We start from the raw sequence: 15,578 nt of genomic DNA, 5'->3' as shown, positions 1-15,578 counted from the left end.
AGGAATGATAAACATAGTGCTTGTGTTGGCAGCCTGACCATACCTTCTGTTGTTAGCTGTCTTTCCTTTCACAATTTGAAGCTAAAAGAAGGCACCTTCTCTATCCAGCCTCATGTAACCTATTTATGGATGGCATCAGGAATACAGTTTTTTTTCTGTAACATCCTGATGACATGTCCACATTTCAAGAGGAATTTTGGATAGCTTAGTTGATATTCCGGTGGCTTTTCCACCAAGAAAAGAAGTAACTGATTATCTTCACATGAAGGTTATAACCATCTATGCATTGGTATACAGGGTGGAAGATGAACGAAAGAATGTGTATTCCTTCCCAGTACCATACATATCACATAAGCCAGCCACGGTCTTCCCCAGGAAAGACAATATCACTACAAGACAGGTTATTTTTTTAAATAATCTAACTTTCCTTCTAAATACAGTTATTATTTTGGGAGGATGTGAGATTATTTAATATGGGGAAAAAAAACCAAACAAACAGGAAACTGATACTGTCACCAGGATACACTGAAGGAAAACGAATAAATGCTGTGATGGTACCAGGCTCTTCTCAACAAGCTCGTATGCCACAGCCAATCTGCAGCAATTATGGCTGTAGCAAAGAGGTTTCTCTGCCATGTCTTCTTGATATGTTTCTCACAGCATGTCTTAGAATTTTTTCCATACCCCACTACACAGAAAATAAAACGTCTGACAAACATTGCTACAATCTCTTTCTACAGAGAGCTAAAAGCTCTCCCATTTTAGCTTTGCTTTATAAAGGTACATAAGAGATATAAAATTTTTGAAGACCACAAGTACTGATTTTTTTTTCCATATGACAAGTTAAAATCTCACACACCTGTACATGCTCTAAAAGTGGTGACTGTTAATTCCTCAATTATTTGAATTAATACTTGAGGCTTTCTATTATACACCTATATAATAGGTGTATAATATGCACCTATAATATTTAAACAAGAATATTACTTCCAAGAAGCATCAGAAAATACTTTTTTACTGGAACTCCCTTATTTATAAAGGATGTTACTGAATGCATCTTTGTTTCTCTTCCTTACTTCTTGTCACTTTGACAAATGTGGAAGGTTGGGGAAATGGAGTATTAAATTCAAAGGGGAGGAGGAGAAAGGAAACAGCGTTCAATGTACTTTTGACCAGCATACTTTGAAACATAGCCAGGCAGAACTACCTCTTTGCATATTCACACATGAAAAACACAGCACTTCAGATCATTCACTTTTAAGCAACAAGTGATACAGTCATTTGACACAATGACAGAATGACGACGGTAGAAACAAGGTGAATGAAAGTAGCATTGGTTCTAAAATTAATTAGCTGCAATGTTTTACCATGTCTTGTTTTTCAGAGCAGGCTTTTATTTAATGCTTCTCATACTTGCATTTTGATTTTCTTTTCATTAATTGGCTTGATTACATCCTTTCTAAATTCAGCTATTAACCATTTTGATGTGACATATGACTGCAGTGATTTTCTGATATTGTTATTAGTCTGTTCTGCAGTGAAGGGTAATTAATCATCCTACTCGAGCGCTCTTCCAGCAGGGCTTCCAAAGGGGCCACTTTTGTCCCCTTTGCTGAATGTAGACTGTGAAATTGTCCTAGAAGTTCATAAAGTGACAAGGATTCTACAAAGTATCAGAAGTATTTTCCCAGTGGGTTTACGTCATTGCTAATTTTTTTAGTGATCGCAGCATTTCTAATTGGTGTAGTAAATTTGTCTGAGTAGAACAGTGTATAACAGAAAACCTAATCTTGAATTAGGATAATTTGGACTATTATTTGGAAAATCTTGCAAGTACTCTGGGAGCTATAATTTGATGTTGGGAATGTCTATTTTAAAAGGTAAATAGCATTTCCAAACCAAAGCCTCTTTAAAATTAAACTGGCTACAGACTCTTCCATTTCTCTCTGAAATTTGAACCCTCATGTCAGGGGCCTGTAAGGATGCAGGTGTCCAGGACATTGATATAATTTAGTAGTCTGCCTTATCTATGCCTGACAGTAAATAATGGGATATTGCCACTGAGAACCAGAGTAGTCTGTTGGCCTTGATTCAAAATATTTACCAGTGCTTCAAAAAGGAGCATCAAATGTCAATTATCATCTCACCAGTAATGTGGGTTTACCTATATTGCCCTGAAATGCAATCCTGTTAATAAGATAGATAAGGGATAGGCTAGTTTTTGTCAAACACCCATGAATGGAATAATAAAAATAATCATCCCCCTGTGAATATGTCCTTCTCATCCCCCATGGCAAGACTGAAAATACTTTTTCTACCCGGTGATAGTGGTGTGTATGCATTTATGTGTGGGTGCTGGTTCATGTACGGTACTTCCAATGAAAACGTTGCAGCTATATGCTTTTTTTTCACCTCTTCAGCTCTAATAGAGCTGCCAGCTCTTTGTATTTGTCCTGGGAAATGGAATGTTTGTGTGGTGACATTATATTGCTGCATTATGACACGATGTTATTAACTCACTACTGCAATGTCGTTATGTACTGAGGCAAAAGCATGCCAAGAAAACAATTTCATCACATGGCTCAGTCTTGCAACGCAAAGTCATGTGAAGAGACCTGTGGTAAATTCAGGCCTTTTGACCAGGCAGCTGGTTTGCTTTGCAAACTACAGAGCAAATTGATGTTAATCAATAACGTGCAGTGAAACCCTAAACAAATTGTAACCCTAATGCATTTGAACCTTTTCTTATCATTTCTGTACTTTATTATGTGATGGTGCCTAGAGGCCTCCATTCTTGGACACTGAACAATTTGAATTGTTATTTTTAATTATTACTAATTGATTTTTCCCTGTCTTATATGTGTGTGTGCGTGTGTGTGTGTTTGTTTTGTTTTTCCAACCAAAACACAGTCACTTTCCAAAGAGGAGATGGAGGACTAATGAGCAATGGAAGGTATGTTTCTTTGTATAAAGGTCTTTCCATCACATTTGTTTTTAAAATTAGGGATTGGAAGAATGCTATAGGTGATGCACTTGAGTAATAACCAATCATTGGGAAGACTGACAACACTAGGAGAAGTTGAGTAGCTTACCACAAGGTTTAATGACATATCTGTTGTACACTTTGGAGGAATCAAACCCAGATGTTTCATATCTCCCAGATGTCCTGGAAGAAAAGAGTAGTAAATATCAAAAGGAATGTGTTAATTTGTTACTGGGATGTTTATTGCATTAATTAGACATTAGCAAATGAAGTTGCTGTTGTTTAAGACTCCTTATTGGCTCCCCCTAAATTGCTGTGAGTGAACAATTACACTTAATCGATCGTGAAATAAATGATTCATGGATGATGAATAGGCTGTAGATTGATAGGACTGGATTCCACAACTTTGGCTACTCAATTGAAATTGATAAAAGCTGATAACGGGCCCATATATCCTCATCTATTTTCCCTTTGCCAATATGGAGATTGTAATTAGGCCCTGGTAATAACTTCCAATCTCCCATTTAATCAATATTTTAGCAAAAAGAGATTAGGCCTAATGAGAGTGAGTAGATGTGGCAAGAAAGCGGCTGGGTCTTCTTATTGCTGTTTCCATAGAAACCAATGTTTCTCTTCGGGATTGTACCAGGCAGGGGTCTATAACGTACCATGATTGGAGATGTTGCTCCAACTTCATGAGTGCGTTAATAACCTAGAAAAGCTGCAGAACTGTGGAAGGTTTTTTGGGTTGTTTGGGCAAAGGGGAAATTATTTGTTTTCCCGGTTGAATACAAGTGTAAACAATCCACCTGCCTTACGAAATTTCTGACTGTTTGTTCCAGGGGGAGATAGACACGGTGCCTTATGGCCCAAGTGTACCTTCTCTTTCAACATACTTGCTGTTTTAATAGCGCTCTCAAAGCTCGGAATTACAGGCATATAAAAGCCATGCAGTAGTGGCAGATGAAGATAGCTGTGGACTCTCCATTAATCCTACTCAAACCTCTTTGCCTCTAAACCATCTGACAATGCTCAGAGAAAGAGTTACCAGCCTGTAGATGACAGGCATGCATTTGGGATGCAAGGGGGGAAGAAATAGTAGCCCAAAGTCCTGGAAATGGCTGATATGGAGCAATCAGTTTGAATGATGGCTCCCTTGAGGTGGTAATTTATCATGCAGCCCTGGTGTAGGAAAGTGCTGCCTCACCCCTGTTTTCACACAGACAATCGAGTTAATTTGGATTCTGGCAGAATCACAACGGATGTCTAGTCCCACTTCTACTGACAAAGTTGATTTGTATATAACCTTAATTAACTGCTCAAGGTCTTTAAATCATCAAAGACTACACAATTTTAATTTGAAATAAATTAAAGTCATCTAAAACTGTTTGTTACCTATGGTGTTAGAACAGTGATATGGTCCATTCAATCAGTAGTTGCCTTACAGGTGTTTTAATTCAATAAACATATGTATATATGTATATCTTTTTTTCTTATTCTGCTTCAGTCGACCAGGTCTGTTGAATGCAAGTGACCCCAGTTATCCTTGGCTTGCAGACTCTTGGCCGGCCACAAGTCTGCCAGTAAACAACAGCACTAGTGGACCTAATGATCTTGGCAATTTTGGTCGTGGAGGTAGGTTTCATTTAATTAAGTGACTCTGTAGTATGCAATAGACTTCTGCAGTTAACATCTATGGTGTTATTGTTAAAGTTCTTTCTGTGTTTGACTCAAGATTTGATTTTAAATGTTCATTTTGCTTTCTCTCTTTCTAATTCTTTAAAATATGTGTCTAGTTTGTGATTTACCCTACAGTGCTGAGACAGAGTCTACTTACCATTTGAAGAGAAATGTGTTTGTTGCTCAAACTCATTCCCTTTCGTGTGGAGATCATAGAATCATAGACTTATTTTGGTTGGAAGAAACCTTCAAGGTCATCAAGTCCAACCATTAACCCTGCACTGCCAGGTCACCAGTAAGCTATGTCCCTCAACACCGCATCTACACGTCTTTTAAACTCCTCCAGGGATGGGGACTCCAGCACTGCCTTGGGCAGCCTGTTCCAATGCTATACAACTCTTTCAGTGAAGAAATTTTCCCAAAGATCCAACCTAAACTTACCCTGGTGCAACTTGATGCCATTTCCTCTTATCCTATCACTTGTTACTTGGCTGAAGGGGCTGACCGTCACCTCACTACAGCCTCCTTTCAGGTAGTTTTCTCCAACTCTGGAGTGATAAGGTCTCCCCTGAGCTTCCTTATCTCCAGGCTAAACAACTCCAGTTTCCCCAGTTGCTCCTCTTAGGACTTGTTCTCTAGACCCTTCATCAGCTTCATTGCCCTTCTTTGGACACACTCCAACACCTCAATGTCCTTCTTGTAGTGAGGGGTCCAAAACTAGACACAGTATTCAAGGTGTAGCCTCACCAGTGCTGCATGTAGGGGGACAATCACTTCCCTCCTCCTGCTGGCCACAGTATTTCTGATACAAGCCAGGGTGCCATTGGCCTTCTTGGCCACCTTACCACACTGCTGGCTCATATTCAGCCAGCTGTCAACCAATACCTCCTAGGTTGAGCAGCTTTCCAACCACTCTTCCCCAAGCCTGTAGCATTGTATGGAGTTGTTGTGACTCAAGTGCAGGACCCAGCACTTGGCCTTGTAGAACCTCATACAACTGTCCTTGGCCCGTTTATGCAGCCTGCTCAGACCCCTCTGTAGATCCTCCCTACCCTCAAGTAGATCATCGAGAGATGAGCAATCTGCTGTGCAGGTCAATGTAGCCAGGGATAGAGAATGTCTATAAGAGCAGAGAAGAATTTGGGAGATGCAGGAAGGATGTTCTTTCATCAGAAGAAGAACAGAAAAATGTTGTTATCATCCTACCCATCCACTTCCTGCTGTGGTCCTGCTCTCAATTATCCATGAAGAAGGCCTCAAAGGTCTTCAGAAACTTTCCTTTGTATTGGAGGAAAGAGTACATAAAAGGAAACTAGACTTTTTAGGGGTTTCTTTCCATTTTGTGTTGAGAGAAGCTCTTTGAGGGTTTTTAAGTCATAGTAATATTCACATCTGTCTGTTGTTTCCTTGTTTTCTGTGGTTTTATAACACAGCTAGTTCTGCATAGTGGTGTGCAGAACAAGACTTCCTAACATAAATAGGTATGTAAATATTTTAAAGCCATAAACAAGTAAACAAAAATCAAGACAACTTTTTATATATCAAAAATACGTTAAAATGCTAAAAATATATAAAACCATAAAACTGATAAATGTGAAAAGAATTCAACCTGGATTTCACTCTTGAAAACAATGTTAGAACTACCTGCCTCAGCTTCTGAGTTTCCAGAGTGATTGATTGTCACCTTACTGTTTTCAGAATTCTTACAGACCTTCTATATTATCACAGACTTTTTAACCAGTAAAAGATGACTAAGTTCTGTCTATCTATACAGTTACTTCATGTTAAAAGAAATCTGACTTATAATTCACCTTTAATGCAGAAGCATCCAAACTCCACTGCTGAAATAGATAGGGATATGTGGTCCCAAATCAGCCAGAATAAAAGTGTGAGCTCATCTGTAAAGATCATGGCTGCTGAAATTCAAAATATAACTGTTGCCTCTTTTGGACAAAGCTGGACCTATGCCTCATCCACTTTGAAGCCAAAAGCTTTAAAACATGCTTCCAATTTCAGTTGTATAGAGCCAAATGCAAAAAAAATTGGTAATTCTTCTGTATTATGTGAGCTTATGAGAAGATGGAAAACTACAGAAGGGTTTTATTTTCAAGATGATCAGAACAAAGAAGCTGGCAGATATTCAATTGCCTTCTAAATATTATTAAAAGTTTTGCTTACTTTATAATATTTTTCTAAGACAAGAGCTTTCAACATTTTTATATGGAAAATAAATCTACAGTATAATTTGAAGTCACAACAGTCAAACCACAGGCAAGAAGTTTTGCACAGGAGCATATAACTGATGTGAGGGATAGTTTTCAGAAGCAGATTCCGTTTATGTTACTCATGTTGTGTCCTACGTAGGCATTGTAAAGCAAAGCTCTGAGTGGGAAGCACAGGTTAGGTTTAGAGCTGTGCAAGGCGACAATATGGTACTGCATCTCCTGAGGTAGCAAGAAGGAGCTTCCCTTATGAAGTACTTCAGTACTATTTCATTAGTTGAAGAGTTTCAAAACAAGCTGGATTTTGGAGAGTTTTGGGGAAAGCGTCCAGTGGAAATGTGTTTATCTTTGGTCTGAAATGTATAATGTGGTTTTTTTGCTATGACAACTTGGTGAGAAAATCCCAGTTGATTTTTTACTAGGTGGTTATGGCACTTTGTGAAATGACATTTTAATAGCTTTTTGAGTGCTTAGTGTATAAATCTCATTGAGGTAAAAAAAGTGATCTGTGGTTGTACTGAAAATTTGCAGAATATCTGGAGAACCTCAGCTGAGCGGTAAGAATGACTGAAAATTCTTGGCTGGTGGGAAGCTATACAACTTTGCTTTCAAGTGTGTGCAAAATGACTGCATAGAGATGATTCCTCTTCTGTTGCCAGAAACATGCTCTAAAAGATAGATGTATGACTGAATCCCTGAGAGATGAGCATTTTGCTGTTTTTTGCTTCTGTGAGTCTGCAAACCCAATACAGACAGGTTGAGCTGGATTTACTGCACCTTATATATCAACAACAGAATTTATCACTAAATTTTAATCCATTATACTTTGATGAAACCAGTCGTGGAAAGGAAAACTCTTCATACTGTGGATTAAATGCTAGAAAGATAGGACTGTGCTTGTCTCTCACGTCTCATGCTGTATTTGCACGCAGATGCTTTTATCATTGTGTGCTGCCCCTAGAAAGCACATTGAATATGTGCAGATAGATAGTAGACAGATATGTGCAGATAGATAGTAATAACAAGATTTTGAAATATCATTTGTAGTTTGCATTAATTGTAGTTTGTTTTCACTTAAAGTTTGTCTGCAGATACAAGTTAATACAATTAAGTAATTTTAAATGCTTCATTGTGCTCATTTCCCTGTTGTTGTTGTCTACAAAAACAGATCATACTAATAGACCCAAACTTAATCTCTATTTCTGTGATCTGTGTACTGTCTCTCTGCTATCTATTGTCGCTCTACTGTCTCTCTACTATTTTTCTATATATCTATTATTTTTCTACTATTTTTCTAACAAGTATCCAGAATGGATTCAACTTTTCTGAGTCTAAATAAATTGTAAAAATAGTACCATTTGATATATTGGCCTCTGTGAGAACAGGAAGAAGGTTATCTGCTGAGCTGTGGTTCTCCTTGGGACATCGTGCCAGTCATCATTAGATTCTTCACAGTTCAGTAGTCTCAGCTGCTAAATCTAGTATTCCACCAGCAAAGGTTTCTGCAATGTTTAGTAAGGAAAGAGATTGCCAATCTAACTGATGAAAGTTACAAATTGCAGTGTGTGATATGTTTCAAAAGATGTAGAAAAGTCAAAAGATATTTAGTTAAATATGCTGCACTGTTTTTGAGGTAAATGTACTGGAGTATTTGAACAAGTTGTTCTTCATTATCAGCACCACTTCTCCATTTTAAGAAACTGATCACTTAAATCCCTTCAGAATAATGGATTTTCTTTCACATATCAGGAACAACCTGGCTTTGTCAGATTTTCGTTTTGTAGAAAAGTGGAAATGTACTAGCTAATGTCAAAAAGAAAATGAGGTAAGCCGATGCATAAAACTTCAAGGAAGTCAAGGTGATGCCCTTAAAAAAATTACTTTGAGATCTTTGGCATCCATTAAAGAGTTTTGCCACATATTTGCTGGGAAAGTTTCCTCTGTGATTTGTAAATTCACTCCTTTCATCATTTCCCTGAAGCCCAGACAGTTTCATTGGTTCTGACACAGAGTGAACAATTTAAAACATTCTTCAGCAGAGAAATATTCCAAACTTCACTTTCACAGTTGAAGGAAGGTATGGAAAAAAAGAGATGGTTTTAGGCAGTGAGACGTGAAGGACAAGTGGTAGGCCTGTCACAGATGCTGATAGCTTGGCGATGGTTGTACATCATCTTCCCTTCGTTGGCTCATGGACTGGTCTCAGCTGAAATGCAAACGTGCAAAATGACAAATTTATTTTTCAACTTAAACCTTGATACTTTCAGGCTTCCTGTGCATCAATGGTTTGTTTCATTCCCCTATGTTACCACAGATGTGCTGCCACCGGTGCCAGGGCAAGGAGATAAAACTGCTACTATGCTTTCTGATGGAGCCATTTACAGCAGCATTGACTTCACCACGAAAACTAGTTACAACAGTTCCAGCCAAATAACGCAAGCTACACCATATGCCACCACCCAGATACTGCATTCCAACAGCATCCATGAGTTGGCTGTTGACTTACCTGACACGCAGTGGAAGAGCTCAATTCAGCAAAAAAATGACCTGATGGGATTTGGTTACTCTCTCCCAGACCAAGGCAAAGGCAACAATGGTAATTACAGCTCTTATTTTCCAGAGCCCTTGGCTTTATACTGTACCATCTATGCATGAATTAAAAAGATCTTTTTAGTATGTGAGATACCATTCATATTTTCTGTAACTAATGCTTACGTATCTTGCATGCGTGCTGAGCCTCACACAATCACAAAATATATTGTTCTGTGCTTTTAATCCTTTTGTCCCATGATAATCACCAAGCCATCTGCCTTCCATTAGGCTAGAGCAGATATACATTAAAAAAAAATAAAAATTAAAACTTGCTGCCCCACCACATCTGCTGTTGACTTCCTAACTGCATGTATTGCATGTGCTTGTGCTGTCAACTAATCACACAATGCCACTGTGACCTTTGCCCTTTAACCCTTAGCCTTGCTTTACATCCCTGACTACCGCGTGGCTGAGGGATTGGCTAATAGATTGCCACACAACCAGTCACAAGATTTCAGCACCACCAGCTCCCACAACAGCTCCGAAAGGAGTGGCAGCCTCTCAGGTTGGTTCCAATGCTGTGGGTGGGTGAGGGAAGGAGGGATATTGGTGAGCAGGTTGCCAGGGAGGTGGAAAATCTCACAGGTGCACTTTGTGGATAGGTATGAGGGTGCCTGCCTACTGGAATGTCAGCGAAGAGCATCATGTTGTCCTACACTTAAAAAAAAAGCGCCTTTTGCAAAACCTATTTGGAGTTAATTGGAGAATCCTCCCAACCAACGCTTGTTGGCACAATTGCAAACCTTGCCTTGTCACACCCTTTCCCTGACAGCACAGTTCATGGAGCAAATGTATTTCCTCATCAGTCCTCAGTTCATAGATCTCCCCGCGCTGAACTTCATGAAGAGATTAATATTTTTTGCTGAGTTGTTAACAGATTCCCCACTCCCACGAGCTGTTTCTAAACCCTGGTCTTCAGTGAAGCGACTCAGAAATAAATGTAGGGCCCTGCAAGACAACTGGGGTTTCAAAATTGTGCCAAATTTGCATACAAATAGAATGTAAATTTCATGTGTGTGCTTCATGTTATTTTGAAAACATGACACATTTTTATTGGATAAAAATTATTATAGTACATGTGGTTGTGTTTTATATTTAAACACACCTTTTTTTTTATTTCTTTAATTTTGCTTACTTGTTGCTTATGTTATGTATAACTATGTCATTTTTTTCAAGACAAAAACTGAAAAGCCAGCAATTAAAATGAAAGTCTACTATTTCACTTAACTGTAATATGAGAGACCTGAAGGGATTTAAATTCCAAATTCATACTATATCTGTAGCCTTTTGAATTTCCAATATAGGTTGGAGGAATTGCAACAGTAACAGATCAACCCTAGAAATGGCTTCTTTATGTCATTTTAAATGACTATTCAAATTGAATGTTGAGATTAGAAGCCTGTAATCATTGGCCCATAACTCAAATAGCCAAATGTGTTTGCAAGTCTTGTGTTCTCGTGGGGAGTATTAGCTGATTTGAGTAAAATCGAAAAATAGGTTTATGGCATTGACAGAGAGGTATCTGGGCGCTAAGTCCATACAATACTTCAAGAAAGGTTCTTGTTCATTGTACTTGAGAAGTACTGGCAAGTAGCTTAGGAAATCGTCTCTCTCCTGTGTCTTCATGAAAATGCAGAAATTGATACGCTGAGGTACATATGTGCCAGTTATCAGAGGGCAGTATCACACTTGAGATGTGTTGACAGCTACAGCTTAAGAATTTTCTCAAAAAATATCAAGTTTCATTGGGAAATGCCAATCAAACTGATCAAAAGCTGGACTTTGAACAAATATTTCAAGTGAAACATATTTTGTATAGTGCTTCTCAGTTTGAAATAAACATGGTAACTTCAGATTAGCCAGTCTTTCTATGGCCAGAGCACTCCTGTTGTGATCAAAGCAGCTCACACCTGGATGCGCCAGTGCTCAGATGTGTGTCATACTGTTGGACTGCAGAGGCAGTATTTTGCTTTCCCTTGCATCTGTAACGCAGGCTAATTATGCCTGTAATACATGAGAAACTGGGGGAGACCTTAAAATTTTCTGGTAATTAGAGCATCACTGTAGTCAGAGACCAGAGTTAGCAGGGACTTTTTCACTCACTTCCTTGGGTAGTACTTTAAGTATTACTTATTATTCTGTCTAAGTTGTTGTCTCTCTCAAATGAATATCATGAGAAATCCTGTCCCACTGTGGAATGGAAAATAGCTAAAAACTCAACTGCTTTGGGCAGCAGAGAAGTTTTGGAGCTGTACTTTACACAGCTTCCAGCTTATGTCAGTGCTATGATTATCAACCTGAGTGGCAAGTTCTTTTTCTAGGTCCTAATTCATCCAGAGATTTAAACAAAATAATTGAATTTCAGTGTGAGGAGACATTGAATCATCAAGCATCATTACTATGGGAAAACAAGGCTTCAGTGCAAGTTTTCAAACACGTGTCAGGCAGTATGTATCAGATGTCTGTTCCCCTAGTCTGACAGTGGAGTAACTCTGCCCATGGGAAAGAAGAGGAATCTTCTGCCCAACTGTATGGTGTAGGCTGCTTTCCCCACTCCATGACCTTGGAGTTACTTCCTTTTGTTTTTTCATCTGAACTGTTCTTCACCTCTCTGTTTCACTCTTCCTAATAGCTCCATTATCTTTGACCTTCCTCTCCAAAACCCCCAAATCCAAGTGACTCAATAGTAGCACCCAACACATCCAACCTCCATTTTACCAGTCTTCACCACCTCAGCTAATCTCTAAGCTGAAGTTCTTCTCTTCTGTGAGTATTCCTAGTTTAAATCCCCCTGCAGTACACATACAAACACACACACACACTTATGCATGTGCTTTCCTCGCAAAGCCGCCCCTCCTGCCATAGCTGTTGTTGACTCCTACTCCTGCTGACTTTTCCAAAATTCCTGTGTTCCACAAAATTAAAATTAACATACTTCCTTTATACTGTTCTGTGACCCTATTCCTAGCTCCACTTTCCGCCATACCTGTGCTTTGAAAGCTTAATTTTTCCTCCAGAATGTTCATGTGTTTGTTCTTCCATTGCCATCATCACTGGGGTTTCTTTCTGTTGATTAAAATGTTCTTTCGCTTTTCGAGAAAGCTTCCCTCTCTGCCAAAAGGCTACAAAAGGATTTTTGTACATACAAAATATGCATCCTAATAGATGGAAGATCTGCTCACTTCGCACATAGTGAACATGGCTGGATATACTATAAATACTCCAAGACAAGGAAGGAAGAGCTCTGGACTGGAAAGCGAAGTCTTGTTTGCTACATGCTGCCAGGATGATCAGAAACCTTGCAGGATGACTTGTCTGTCTCTCACAGCCACAACCAGAGATGAAAAGAGAAGTCTTGGCTACTTCTGAATCACAGAATCACCTTTTTCGTCTCTTTCTAGTCATTCCTATTTTGGTCCAGCTGGCAATTGGAGATAACAGAACAGAGCCACAATCTCTCAGACGAAAACTCCCATGACATGTTTGTCTTTATTGCTAGAATTACACCTCCTTCTGATGTCTCTATGTCTAAAGAGAGAGTTGTGGCAAAGAGGGTGCTGCCTGCCAGTGTGCACTGTGCCACTCTGCCTGACAAGTCGGTTGAGGTTTTTCTGATTCGTTGCTGCTAACAACTTTTTATGTGTTTTGGGTGGGGTTTTTTTTTGGTGGTTCTGTTTTCTTGTAGGTTTTTTTTTTTTTGTTGGGGGGGGATTGTGGTTTTTTTGGCTGATCTTTATAAATCAGCAAGAGATGTCAGTGGGTAAAATGGATTAGATTGTGCTTTCTGCAACAGGGAAGGAATGAGTAACTGCCATGTGGGTACTCCACTGAAAAAGCATATGGCAAACTGTTCTTCCACCTGACAATCCAGAGAGTTTGAAAGCCACAACAAAATGGAAATAAGTAAAGGGGTCTCCAAGCAGTCAAGGGATTTGAAATCTTGTGCCATTTTTCCTCTTAATGAATTCCTGACAAGAAAGAGGAGTCCGGGCAAAATAAAAGAAGTGAAACAAGCGGGAAGAGAGCTTTCTCTGTAAGATCAGTTCCCCACACATGGAAGTGTCTCAACTGGAGAAGTGGGTACAAGGACAAGAAGAGAGGAGGAGAGGGCTTAAGCAAAATGCATTGTTCACTTCATTTCTACTAGAACATCTTCTCTGTAGTGGCACTGGATATTTGACTCCTGTGAAACAGACAATCCTGAAACATTGCAGATGACTTCCTGATGTTTTAAAAAGTGGAACTTAGTAAATTCCCGACAGCAAAATCCTGTTTCTTTTTGTTTTGATAACTTGCACTTTTCATTCCGGGTGAAAGGTATTGAGTCTAATGGTAATTTTTTCAGATTGTGAAACCTCAGTGTTTTCCACAGAAAAAGGTTACGCAAAGCGGTGTTATAAGCACATTCGACTCTGACATTTGAAGTAATTTGCTATGCTCTATAATATTTTTATCTAACAGTGAATTCAAGAAGTTGTAAAGCAGACATGAATAAATCAGTAAATACATTTCTGACAGAGGAAAACATGTCTTTTCTTGGTTGAGCACTACTGTGGTGCAAATGTATGGAGTTTTAAAAAGAAATGGTTTTCAGCAATTATTCAGAATATTTTTCCATTGCAGTCTATTATTATTCATAACCTTGTAACAGCATCAGTACATTGATGCTGATTCTGCTGAGATATAAATACATCTTCTTTTTTGGGGCATACCATCTGGAATCAGAATTCTTTCAAAGAGTAAATAGCTAGCTTTTTTTTCCCCCCACACTGTATCTCTAATATTTTAATTGTCTTTTTGGATTTGCAGGTGGCAAAGGAGGGAAAAAGAAGAAAACCAAAAATACTTCCAAGCCCCAGAAAAATAATGGTTCAAACTGGGCCAGTGTTCCTCTCCCACCCCCTCCTGTGCAGCCACTTCCAGGCACAGAGCTGGAACACTACGGGGTGGATCAGCAAGAAGCAGGGTAATTTTTTTTTTTTCCTTCCTTTTCTTTTGAGGAAGAATCTGTGGTTTGCAGAGATTAGGCTTTTTCTTTTTTAAATTTTGCTAAGTGTCAGTATAATTCTGATTTGGTTAAAAAAAAAAAAAAAAAGAGTGCCTTATCCTATAAACTTATTCCAGGCTATGGAGGAGGAATATTCGAATAACTTCTCTTGATAGTGGCTGATGATGGAAGTAAAAGTGACTTTGCTTCATCATCATGTAGGTCTTCTCAGCTTACTCGTGCTGAGAAGTATCTCACTTCATACCTAGCTTAATTGAATTGTGTTGGAACTGCTTAAAAATGATAGGGCACAGAGTGAGTAAGGATGACATAACATGACGGCTTGTATTTTTTCATTGCTTCTATGTTTAAAAATATTAAAGGCAATGGAACAAAAAAACCCCATACTAAATTGGATTAATTTTAGAAGATCAAACAGTGGATAATCTTCTCATCAGCCTTCAGAAAAAATTTCACAGTTAAGGAAGGCATACTATTTATAGGCCTTTTTAAATTACTTGAAAAACTCTTGAATTTCTGGAACTTTACACTTATTTTTGGATGATTTAAACTAGTTCTCAAGGACACAAAATCACATTAAAAAAACCTACTAAATGAGAGGAAGGAGACATTTCCTGCGCAGAAAGCAATTATGGAATGCTTTTTATACAAGCTATCAAACCCTGGAGGAAAATCAGAGTGTATAGAAAAATAGTTTACCGTGGTCACCTGTCTTAGGGCCTTTGAGAATCATTGTTCTGTCAGGGACTAATTTCTGCCTATTTAAATACATGGATTAATCACTATTTCCTAGAGATGAAACATACGTTTTTAAAAGATATGATGAATGAAACATACGATTTTAAAAATCATTGTAATAGCCTTACTGAATAAAAATATTTCAAGTGTTATCTCTTTTGTAAACATAAATTGATTATTGCCAGTTTTATAATGAACATTAAAAGAATTCAATAATATTTGAGTTTATACCAAGTCCTTCAACTCTTAAAATTAATAATAACTAACTGTGGAAGTCAGTAGCATTCCTTTCAAAATGAAGGTCTGTTCAAATTGTATTAGAGTTAGAATTTCAAAGCGAATATAAGGGAAAATT

The 15,578-nt window shown here is 38.4% G+C and overlaps 1 protein-coding gene across 1 annotated transcript in view; it reads left to right on the top strand.

Moving 5' to 3' along the window:
• ROBO2 (roundabout, axon guidance receptor, homolog 2 (Drosophila)) overlaps window positions 1–15,578 on the top strand; it is a 106,776-nt gene that overhangs the window by 53,145 nt on the left and 38,053 nt on the right. The window contains exons 13-16 of the mRNA XM_010133614.1: window positions 2,911–2,953; window positions 4,491–4,618; window positions 9,200–9,481; window positions 14,287–14,443. Coding sequence (XP_010131916.1) covers window positions 2,911–2,953; window positions 4,491–4,618; window positions 9,200–9,481; window positions 14,287–14,443 — 610 coding nt within the window. The remainder of the gene's footprint in view (window positions 1–2,910; window positions 2,954–4,490; window positions 4,619–9,199; window positions 9,482–14,286; window positions 14,444–15,578) is intronic.

The sequence above is a fragment of the Buceros rhinoceros genome, unplaced genomic scaffold (genome assembly GCF_000710305.1).
Source record: "Buceros rhinoceros silvestris isolate BGI_N320 unplaced genomic scaffold, ASM71030v1 scaffold1103, whole genome shotgun sequence".
Lineage (NCBI taxonomy): Eukaryota > Metazoa > Chordata > Aves > Bucerotiformes > Bucerotidae > Buceros > Buceros rhinoceros.
This window is presented reverse-complemented; position numbering and strand designations above follow the sequence as displayed.